This window comes from Macaca nemestrina, chromosome 8 (genome assembly GCF_043159975.1).
Source record: "Macaca nemestrina isolate mMacNem1 chromosome 8, mMacNem.hap1, whole genome shotgun sequence".
Lineage (NCBI taxonomy): Eukaryota > Metazoa > Chordata > Mammalia > Primates > Cercopithecidae > Macaca > Macaca nemestrina.
Genome location: NC_092132.1, coordinates 137308542 through 137320850, shown reverse-complemented (window position 1 = coordinate 137320850; position 12309 = coordinate 137308542). Strand labels below are relative to the sequence as shown.

General features: G+C 42.2%; 1 protein-coding gene across 2 annotated transcripts in view; it reads right to left on the bottom strand.

The window, feature by feature from the left end:
- Positions 1 to 12309, bottom strand: part of LOC105463740 (myotubularin related protein 7) — a 115454-nt gene that overhangs the window by 12178 nt on the left and 90967 nt on the right. For both annotated transcript variants that reach the window (XM_011711012.3, XM_071068587.1), the window contains exons 8-9: positions 2052 to 2161; positions 285 to 410 (exon numbers count right to left, since the gene is read on the bottom strand). In XM_011711012.3, the coding sequence (XP_011709314.1) occupies positions 285 to 410; positions 2052 to 2161 (236 nt within the window). The remainder of the gene's footprint in view (positions 1 to 284; positions 411 to 2051; positions 2162 to 12309) is intronic.

Genomic DNA, 12309 nt, shown 5'->3' with positions numbered 1-12309 from the left:
AACTTGAAATACTTATGAGCAAATGATGTATAAAATTGTCTTACAAACTACCAAATTTATATTTGTCCCAAAAGTCATTCAGTAGCATTGACTTGAAATGATTTCAATGTCCCAGAAATTCATCTCTTTATTCCAAGCCTATTTGATCTCTTCCCCTTTAATCTTGCTGAGCTACTAAAAGAAAAATAATGCTGGCAAAAAAAAGAGCAGCTGCCAGTAGTTGCAAAAACAGGGGTCCATGGTCAAGGCACCGCCTGTGGGAATGGCCCAGTGGCCACACTCACCATGAAGCCCTTCAGAGTCCGGTAGTGCGGGTCCAGCAGCAGGCTTGCCACCGAGCACACCTGAGCAGTCCTGTCCCAGCCATCTGAACAGTGAACAAGCACACTTGCCCCTTCCTCTGAAACTGCCTAGAAAACACACAATCCGCAAAGAGTCACAAAGAATGGCTGTAAAAAGGCAGAACCTCTCATCAGAGCCAGGTTTGACTGTATATCTACAGAAAGAAACAGCCAAAACGAAACACTTGTTCGTTCATGTATTTAGGGCCCTACCTAATTAGGGCAGAGCCAGAGTGGCCTGGTGCTGGCAGCTAAAGCTTTCCCTTCCCATTCTATCCAGAAGCCACCACTCAAGTCATCTCCAATAAGCATATGTACTTACTAAATGTAAGCATTCGTCCTATGCAAACGGACCTTCAACTTCTTCCCTCCACTCTGAGTTTCCACATTAAGCCTTACTGAAATTCTGGAGTTGCTACTGGCCCCAACCATTTCCAAAAAGGAAAAGGCAAAAAAATTGTAAGTTACAAATCTATGAAGTTATAGATAAAAGGTAAGAGTCAAGTAATGGATCCAAGGTTGAGGAAAGGAAGAAAAAACAAAAGTAAAAATGACACCAGAAAATCTCCACTAAGAAGAGTATCTATTTGCTATTGCAAATGCACATCATTTTTTGCTAAATATCTTGGCAGGAAACATACGCTGCGAAACATGGGAGAGATTTCATCATAGCATTTATCACTACCTAAAATTCTAGTTTTATTAATTTATTAATACTCTGTCTCAGCTGGGGGCAGTGGCTCACACATGTAATCCCAGCACTTTGGGAGGCCGAGGCAGGTGGATCACCTGAGGTCAGAAGTTTGTGACCAGTCTGACCAATACGGTGAAACCCCATCTCTAGTAAAAATACAAAAATTAGCTGGGCATAGCGGCGCATGCCAGTAATCCCAGCTGCTTGGGAGGCTGAGACAGAAGAATCGCTTCAACCCGGGAGGCAGAGGTTGCAGTGAGCTGAGATCGCGCCATTGCACTCCAGCCTGGGTGACAGAGCAAGACTCCCTCTCAAAATAACAACAACAACTCTGTCTCCCACAGCAGAATGTAAGCTCTGTGAGGGAAGAGACTTAATCTGCCTCATTCATGTCGCATCTGTAAAATCTAGAATAGTACCTGGCACTAAATAAAGATTTCTTCAATAAATGATTACCTCAAAATGGGGAACATACCATGGCATCAGGGAAGATACGGTTCTCTTTAGGCATAAATCCGAGGAGTTTATTTTTTTAAAAAAACCTAACAGCACAAAAGACACTGCATTGCAAAACAGCTTGTATGAAAGTTGCAGCAACATTTTCCTATGGCAGAATGGACTCTACCTTCCAGCTACAGGAATGTGACTTTTGCTTATGCCATGACTAAAAAGAAGGATCTATTGGATGTAAGCCCTAAGCCCCACCACTGAAGTAACTCACATTTGGTTGTATTCTACAGAAAAGTCTTTTCTCCATCCAGGATTAAGCTTAATGGAAGAGAATACTCTGGAAATATTCTACCATTTGATCACAGTGCTGACATACTATCAGCTAAGCTATATTCTTTAGCAAAATCGCATCTTCAGTGCACAGATTATATGGAGCTCTACAAAGCTGGCTACCCAGTCAATGCAGTGCAGCTTAGGACAGGGAAGCCCATGGCAGAGGGATACCCATTTTGAAGTCAGTGGTTTTCTCATCTGTCCCTTAATTTATTTTCTCTGCAATTGCATACCTTTGCAATGAAGATTCCTGCATCCATGATGGCTTTAATGTGCCTTAACCAGCCAGAGTTCTCCAGACCCCACAGGAAATCACTCATGGAGGGAGATTTAAGTTCACACACTGCAAGATAAATCATGTTATAAAAGCAAAATTAAGGTACTCTCTCATTTTACATATGATCATGTTTTATAGGTAGTTTGCTAATGATTTCTTTGTTGTAATGGGTATTTTCTGGAAGACTTAAGTCAAAATAAATACCCATGTTTACTAAACTTGATTCTATGGAACCATTTCAAGTAAGACTTTTCTACCTTCTTCGGTCACAGGGAATACAGCACTTGTTTACAACTATTATATATGTAAAGTTTAAATCCTAATATTAATGAAAATCATTAAGAGTTCTGGCAGAAAACATGTATTTGCCTTTCCAGCAAAGTAATTAAAAATGGGCTACTAAGGAATAATTGAATTAGGAGTGCAATGGGGAAAAAAATCATGTAATTGTAGCACCTACCCACTTAGAAGTTTCCATCACCCAACCACTTCAGATTAGGACTGTTGTAAAAACACAAGACAGAGCAATCCTAAATTTCTTAAATGGAAATGATCAAACGCCTCTTGCCAGTAACCCCCACCCAATGGGAGTAAGGCCTGTAAGCTTAGAAATAACATATACCTCTGATCCAATTCTAGAGCATCAGGGTAGGGACTTTCCCATTGAGTGAAAATGAAGAAAACCTAGGATCCCAATGAAATATATATTTACACAACTAAGGCAGGTGTATAAACACCTCTATAATATTATAAACCATCAACTTTCACCTCAGGAGCTTCTTTTATTTAATGTAAAGCATTAAAAAGCTTTAGAGCTAGTGTGCTGAGTACATATCACAAATACTGCAATCCAAAGTGGAGGTTTAGACGTAGAAAACCCTATTCAGGAGTCTTATCAATCAACCAATGAAATTCAGTCATGATCTATAGATTTCTGTTTATTTTATTGTTCTCTGTGATGCAGTAAACACACATAGGGAACAGGGAGCCCTTTTTCCTACCCCCAACTCCATGAGCAATGAGCTGTGTAGTCTTGCACATGTTATTCCACTATCTGAACCTCAATTTCTTCATTTTTTAAAATGGGGAAGGTGTACTAAATTATATCCTTCCAACTGTAAACCCCCAGATTCAACTTTGTGAACTCTTTGAAATTTCTGTGCATATGGGACACATAGCAGCATTAACAAAAATACTAATTTATCAGATGCCCTGCCTCCAAGAATGCAGATAAGAGGATTCACTGTGATTTCCTGCAACATAAAAGCCACACACAAAAAAGCACAAGTAGTTAAATTCTGAGTCATAGATGACAACAATGTTGAAGAAAATAACACTGAAATTCCCAGAAAAAACCCAACCTAAGAAAACCGTATTATGAATATGTTCAGGCAAGATTCCAAAATCTTCCTTCCAAATGCCTGCCCTGAGCTGGAAGCATAGCTCTGAAGACCTAATATGCAGTTGGTAAAGTGACAGCCCTCTGAATTTGCTCTGGTTCGAAGCACTGCCTGTCTAAGGTCACAGTGTTGCCCCTTCCGCACCCCAGGCCAAGCGTCACAGGCAGGAAGACGCTATGTGTCTGATAAAGTACATGCAGAATGGTAAAGGAGAGGGTACTTAGTGGAAGGCCAGTGAAGAATACACAGACTGAGTCACAGCATCTATGGCTCTATTAGCCCTGTAGCCCTGAGTAGTCAGCCATGGGCTGAGAGTGCCCAAGCTTACAGTTTTAATCATTAAATTATAAAATATTTAAACATATAAAGAATAAAATGTAATATAACCTGACAATGAAATACTATTCAGTGATAAAATGAGATGAGCTATGAAAAGACACAGAGGGAAGTTAAATGCACAGTGCTAAGGGAAAGAAGCCAACTTTTCCTTGAAAAGGCTACATATTATATGATGTCAACTATATGACCTAGAAAATGGAAAACGATGGAGACAGCAAAAAAATCAGTGGCTGCCAGAGGTTAGGGTTGTGAGAGGAATAAATAGGTGGGCACAAGAATGTTTACGGCAGAAAACTATTCTGTCCACTGTGACAGTGGTTACATTCATTATTAAACATTTGTCAAAACCCACAGAATGTCCAACAGCAAGAGGAAACCATACGGTGGACTTTGAGTGATGCTGATGTGCCAATGTAGGTGCACTGATCGCAACAATGTACCACTCTGTAGGGGATGTTAATAATGGAGGTGGCTGTGCATGTGTGCAGGCAGGGCTACTTGGGACGCTCTGTACCTTCTGCTCAATTTTGCTGTGAATCTAAAACTGGTCTTAAAAAAAAAAGAGTCTTTAAAAACATGATAATGTAACAGACATCCAGATTGGCCACAACTGCTCCAGATGTCTCTTAAGAAAACAAAATAGAAAAAAGCCTGGGCACAGTGCCTCACACCTGCAGTCCCAGCACTTTGAGACGCCAAGGCAGAAGGATCGTTTGAGCCAAGGAGTCCAAGACCAGCCTGCATCAAGTAGTGAGATTCAGTCTCTACAAAAAAGAGAAAACATCAGTGAGACTTGGTGGCACATGCCTGTTGTCCCAGCTACTTGGGAGGCTGAGTCGAGAGATCACTTGAACCCAGGAGTTTGAGGCTGCAGTGAGCCAGGATCTTGCCACTGCACTCCATCCTGGGTGATGACAGAGCCAGATCCTCTCTCTCAAAAAATAAAGTTACAAATAAAGCCTCATGTTTTCATGTCATCCTGCTTCTTTCCTTTGAAGACTGTTAATATTCCCAAGAACTTTTTGTCCTTTCACTACTTACATACTAGGTGTGTGGGCTTGGGCAGATTACTTAGCCTCTCTGTGCCTCAGTTTCCTCAACTGTAAAATGGTAATAATAGCCTCTGTATCAAAGTGTTATTATTTAAGTTAGCCCTTATTGCTATTATTATCCTCAAATAGCATATATTTTATAGGTATTAAAATTTACATATATATCAGTCTTTGCAATTTTTATCCAACTTTTAGATATCCATATTATGTAAATAAACTTCATTAATTTTAACAGCTATATAATATTCCACTCTATATTGCAAATTATTTATCCATCCCCCTACTGTTGACAATTGTTTCCTCTTTTTCAATAGTTATAAATAGTACAGTAAAAAAAAAAAAAAAAAAAATCTTTCTACAGTCTCCTTGTGGAAAGTCTCCCTGTACCTGGATTTCTATAAGTGAAATGGGCTGGGTCACAGAGTTCCTGAATCTTCAGCTCTATCATGCATAGTTGGCCCTCTGTATTCTTGGGTTCCACATCCTTGGAATCAACCAACCACAGAGTACAAATATTTGAAAAAAATAAAAATAACAGTACAACAAAAAATAATGGTAATAGAAAAACAATACAGTGTAACAACTATTTACAGAGCATTTACATTGTATTAAGTATTGCAAGTAATGTAGAGATGATTTTAAATATATGGGAGGATGTGCATAGGTTATATGCAAATACACCATGTTACTATGTAAGGGACTTGGGCGTGTGTGGATTTGGGAATCTGTGGGGGCCGGGCTGGGGGTGCTAGAAACAATTCCCCTTGGATACTGAGGGATGACTTTACTGCCAAATTGCTCTTGAAAAGGGCTGCAGTGGTTTATGCTCCCACCAGCAGGGGAGGAAAGTTCCTGTCCCCATATCCCAACTAATACTTGGTATTGCTGATGCTTTACGTTTTGCCAATCTTACAATATTTCTCTAAAAATATTAATGGCAGTTTTTGTTTTCCTCTCTGAATGGAATGTTGTTTTCTAGACTTTTTAAAATTTGCTTGCTCGTGTGTGTGTGTTAGGGGGGTGTGGTCTCTGTCATGCATGTTGAGCTTTCCTCAATTTTCTGCTAATTTTTGCCTATCCATTCACATGTAAGAGCAAGACACAGGAGGCTGGTTGACAGTGCCGTGTGCTGTGTGCACAGGCAGGCTTTCTTAGCTGCTGGGCTTTGCTGTGGGGGATTTGGCCGATGTGACATCTGCAAGTCCTTTGTCTTGGATGTTTGCAGGCCCCAGCATGGAATCTTCTGAACACCTGAGTGCATCACGTTGGATGCCAGTGTCCTAAGAGGACAGCTGGGGCAGTAACCATGGGTCTCATTCTTCCATACTTACACTTTCACTTAACCCCTGTCTTTGGCCTGGCATTCCCCATCCCCTCTTCCAGCTTTGTCGGGTACTCCTGATCCCAGAGTCCCTGTAGTAAACGTTTCCAGAAAGGTTGACTTTCCAGAAAGTGCATCACCATCTTCTCTTGTGGAAGTGTGGAAAGAAGCTTCACTAGGCAGTGCAGGGGAGGAAGGAGGCTGGGATCCAATCAACTTCTTGTGCAAATGTTCGGCTAGTACTCTTCTTTCAGAGACACCTGATGGCTCGAATTCCAGAGACTGTCAAAGGATCTGTACTTCTGTTTGGCTTCCTTTGGGGTTTCTCATACTTCTGCCATAAATTGCAGCTTTTTTTTTTTCTAGTCTGTGTCATTACTTATCACTCATCCATTTATTTTGCAGCTTTTATATTTTTGTTTCCATCACCTCCTCTTTCAATCTCTCATCCTTTTGTATTTTTGCTTTTTTTTTTTCCACTTCATTCTCATTTTAGTGGGAAGTCAGGAGGAAGTGGGTAAGTTATTATATATTGTATTTAACTGGAACAGAAACAAGAAATTACTTTGGGCCTGTGCAAGGCAGAAGCTGGAACTAAGATTCCCTACAGCAAACTGAGCTGTTAAAAAAAATCCACTCATGCGTCAGGATGATGATGGGAAGCCAATCTCTGCCTGGACCCTGCATGAGGAGAACAAAAATCTCTCCTGAGATGCTGACACCCTGGGCCTAGTCTCACACATATTTGGGATCCAAACACATCTTCCTTATGCACGGAAGCCCCCAAGATAAGGAATTATCATGTTTGGGCTGGGAATCTCACGGACACCCAGCAGACTTACACCAAACGCTGCTTAGGAGCAACACTTCCACAATTCTGTGGAATCCCACAGAAATAGCGGGGCTGAAGACAAGTTTACAACACACCAGGGAACAGCGCTCATGATAATGGCTAGCAGGCAGAGGAAAAAAGATTACAGGATGAGTGCCCCAAGAACCCGATATGATAGAACAGTCATGTGAAACAGGCTTTAGGTTACTGGAACTGGAGCAGGAGGAAGGAAGGCTCCCACAAGCATAACAGATGGTGTTCCTGATGTGTCTGGACTCACTCTTCCCGTGGTTCCAGGAGGAATCACTGTTGGCCACTGCAGTAAGGTCCTACAGCCAGGCTTCCTGAGATCCTCTTGTCTGGATGGTTCCCGGTTAGGGTCTGCTACAGGTATTTTGCATGTTTGGAAGGTGACAGGCAGTGGAAGGTGACGTGAAGTGGCAGCTGATGAAGCTATCCCTGCCTACTCCAATCTGTCCTCACTCCCCCGCCTCTGATGGCCAGTTCTGTGCCCCACAGGGACACCTGACACAGAAGCAGCAGCCTCCATAGGCGTCCCCTCCAGCCCCTGCTGCAGGCCTTCACAAGTGACTTGTCCTCTGCTCTTCCAGGCACCCAGCTCTGCACCTTTACATCCCCAACGTCTCCTGAAAACAAGGCTCCTTTTCCAAAGCCCTGCTCACTGGCCCGCTTCCCTGATCAAACTCGCTGACACTTCCACATGTTTTCATCAGCAGGGATTTCACATTAGCTTACTCTGCCCTCTTGGGGAAACAGGAAGGCCTCTTTGTTTAACTTAGGTTTTAAACAGTGTAAAATTATTACTCAGATGTACAGTTTAGTAATGTACTGTACATCTGAGTAATAATCATGACATATGCATGGGCAATAGCATGTAGCAATGTTTAAGGGCTTCAGAGGCAGACACAGCTGCACTGAAACTCCAGCTCTACCCACGCTCAACATGGTAACCAGGGTTAGTTACTGAGCCTCGCTGCCTTCAAATATAAAATGGGAATAAAACACCTTCCTCAAACAGTTGTTGTAAAGCTGAAATAATACAAATAAGCATTACACTGGCATAAAGAAGATTCCCGAAAATGGTAGCTATGATACACATTTTATTATCTGTTTCTCCAGCACAGGTGTCCTTGGAGGAAGGAGGTGTTAGACTCACTCAAACATGTCAACGCTGAAGCTCCGAACAGTTAAGGCATGAAGTGATCAATGGTAGAAAGACATCCCAAATGCAAGTCTTCTGAGAGACAAACCTAGAGTTTTTGCCACCACAGCATGGCTACCTTGGTAGGTTTTACCAGAAATAATAATAATAGTAACACTTACATACCAGGTACCAGACACTAAGTGCTTTATATAGATTAGCTTTAGCTTTTCAATCCTCAGTCATTCTGAGGAAGGCACTTACTATTCTCATTCTTGATTGTGGAAACCAGTGCAAACAGAGGCTAAGTGCTTGTCCAGCGTCTCCCAGCTGATGGATACGTGGTGAGACGAGGCTCCAGTCTGGCTCCAGAGTTCATGCTCTTAATGCCTCTCAACCTCAGGTTGTTTTTTTTTCATAATTCAACATGAACCAATCTTGGTTCCCAAGTATCATCAGCTTCAAGGTTATGCTTTCTAACACTTACAACAGTGCTGCCCTGTTATAGTAATCACTAGTCACACGTGGCTACGAAACACTTGAAATATGTCCAATCGGAATTGAGATAGATACGCTGTAAGTGTCAAATATGAATCAAATTTTAAAGGCATGGTACACACAAAAAATGCAAAAACACCCCATTACCAGCTTTTTATACTGGTAACATTGAAATAACATTTGGGATATACTGGGTTAAATAAAATACGTTATTAAAATTAATATACATATACATATGTATATAACATATGAAATTTTCTTTTTACTTTTAATGTGGCCACCAGAAAGTTTAAAATTCCAAATATTTTCTGCACTTGTGTCCTGCATTTTACTTCTATGCACAGTATTAACTTAGATTGCTCAAGGAAGCTTAATCTGATCAGAAGTCTTCAAACATTTTTGCACATGTACCTCTAAAATAAAATATAAAACTACATATTCCCTCATACACCCTGAGATGATGCATCATTGCAAGACTGAGGAGGTGGTAATGTTTTTTTTTTTGTAAGGTGGCAACAAGGCAATTAGGAAGGGAGCTGGGAAGGGAGAGATGGCTTAAAGCTGGCCCCAGGAGCATTCTGAGAGGCAGGTCATATAATCGTAAGGAGGACATACAGAAGTTGATGATCTAGAAGCCAGTTTCCATAAAGAAATGTACCCAGGGTGTACTTAAAAAGTCTTTCTGTGAACTCGGTGCATGGACCCAACTGGAAGACAGACAGCACAATCTGATACAAAGGCCAAATGCCAGCCCTGAGGTAACACTGAGCAAGCCCGGCCCTTCTGGAGATGTGTCGCCTTATGACAGTGCCCAGCAATACCGACGGGCCCTCCAAGCATCAGGCTCACTTCTGCCTGTGCACACGGCCCTGAAACACGGCCCAGTGGGAAGCATGGCAAATTCCAGCACCGTCCATGAGCTCTCACCACTCCCTGGGCGCGTGCCGCTTGGGCTTTCTGTTCAACTCCAGGCCATGCCCCAAAGTGTTCGAGTTAATCCTAAAATACACACATTCCACTGCGTGAAGTCTGAGGATGCAACTGATTCCTCCAAGCCTTCCACAGATAACATTCTCTTGCAGTCTTTTTTTCACTGAACAGGCCAAACTTTCCAGTCATTTCAGGGCTTAGGGCTAGTTAGCATTTTTGTTGATTATTAAGTTCAGGGGGCCTGAAGAATATCTTGGCATCCAAGCTCTGACGCTTAGCCCGGGAACAAAAGATCCTTTTCACCACCTTCTCTTCCCACAAGGCATGGAAATGACTGCAAGTTTAAAAATAAAGACACCGGGCTTGCCAGCTAACCTGGAGATGGCCTGCGCCAAAAGCGAGAGAGGAATGGATGGCCACGGGACCAGGCCTAGAATGTCCTGCCAGAGAGAACGTCCCCACGCTTCTGTGTCCAGTTAGCTCTCAGCAACGGGACAGGCTGCTGTGGCTCTCACCACGTCAGCACTAAGAAGGCTCCTCGTTTAACATTTCTGCTTTCAGGAGCATTAGCATTGCGTGCGCTAAGTGAAATAACCTCACCAGGTTCTCAAGCAAAGTTAACCACTGAGCGGGTGTTTTCTTCCCCGTGCGCTGAGTGGCAGCGTGAAAAGCAAAGAGGTCTGCTGATGATTAATAGACGTGGGCAGATGGGGGTACACTCGAGACCAAAACGATTAGCGCCTGGATTTTTAAATATAAAACTGTTGGGTTTGTTTGGATAAACTCAGGATAAGGTAGAAATACTTATTTGTTCACTCTTGTTGCCAAACCCAAACCAATATTTACAAACCATTTTGCTGAACAAAGTTCATTTCGGCTGACATCAGAGACATATGCCACAAACTGCAGAGAACGGGACTCACTAATCAGAGTTTCATGCCCAGGTCTAGTGATATTTGCTTTATATAACAGGACTACTATATGTCACAAATATATATAAACTACAGGAAAAAAATTAAAAAGCAAAGACAACAGATATAATTTTAGGACCTCTGCACATGTGGAATTTACTTAGAAGAAAATCAGCCTCAGATAATCTGCCTTAGGTATCTCCTATATCACTCTTATTTTCTCCTATACAATTGCTGGGTGGGGTCAGTGAGGGTGCGAAAAAAGTCTCCATTTGAACCCAGTGGAGTTGGTCTTTCCTGTATCCTGAGATCTAAAGTTGAAATGGTACACAGCCCTCCCTTGATTACCAGCCCAACACTGGTCTGAGTTCCGCCAATGTTGGCTGTGTCCTTTTCCCATTTTGGAGTCATGAAGCCAAGATCTGTAAGAGTCTTCAGAGAACTGGCAAAATGATGATAATGTCCCTCCACTGAACATCCACCAGGTGAAGCCATTCAAAGAGGACTTAATTATGGCCTGTACAATCAAAGTGTTTAGCCTACACGAGCCCATCACCATATGTTCCAAAATACTAACTACCACTGGCCTAAAGAAAATCAAGCAGCAAGTTCACAGGATAATGTGCTATTAGTATTTATGAATGTGAATTTTGTGTCTAACGACAGATTCACAGTATATGGTGGTAACCGGTACTATCTTAGGTTTAACACGTGCTAAGGACAGTAAGATGTGAATATTAACTGCAGAGGTGTGTAAAACTTTGCAGCAAATAAAAAACATGTGGCTGGGTGCAGTGGGTTGTGCCTGTAATGCCAGAAGTTTGGGAGGCCAAGGCAGTAGGATTGCTTGAGACCAGGAGTTCAACACCAACCTGGGCAATGTAGCAAGACCCCATCTCTACAAAAATAAAAATAAAAAATTAGCTAGGTGTGGAGGTGCACGCCTGTAGTCTCAGATACTCAGGAGGCTGAGGTAGGAGGATCACTTGAACCCAGGGGTCGGAGGCTGCTGTGAGCTACAATTGCACCACTGCACTTCAACCTGGGCAACATAAGGAGACCCTCTCTCTTATTTAAAAAATATATGTGTGTGCCCATTTCTGTTACATCTGCCATATGTAATGGGGCTTGGTGCTTTCCTCTCAATGAACCTTCACGACTTCCCATCTAGAGTGGATAGAATTATCTATTTTTTATTTTATTTTATTTATGTATTTATTTATTTTGAGACAGAGTCTTGCTCAGTCGCCAAGGCTGGAGTGCAATGGTGTGATCTCGGCTCACTGTAACCTCCACCTCCTGGATTCAAGCAATTCTCCTGCTTCAGCTTCCTGAGTAGCCGGGACTACAGGCACACACCACCACGCCAGGCTAATTTTTGTATTTTCAGTAGAGACGGGGTTTCGCCATGTTGGCCAGGCAGGTCTCAAACTCCTGACCTCAGGTGATCCGCCTGCCTCAGCCTCCCAAAGTGCTGGGATTACAGGCGTGAGCCACCACGCCCAGCTGACAGAATTATCTTGATTTATTAAGGAGTAATGGGCTCATTTATGAGCTAATGCTCATGAGTAATGCTAGCAATGCAGCAAATACACTGGGATAGAAATCTAAATCCCTCGACTCTACTTTCCATATTATTTTCACTAAAAAAATTGAGAATAATTAAAAGAAAATATACAAACTGAGCCAGGATGAACAGGAATTGAACTGAAGGTAGGGTTTAAGGGATGCTAAAATCTAAATAGGGAACTCCAAGCAAATGGCACAAG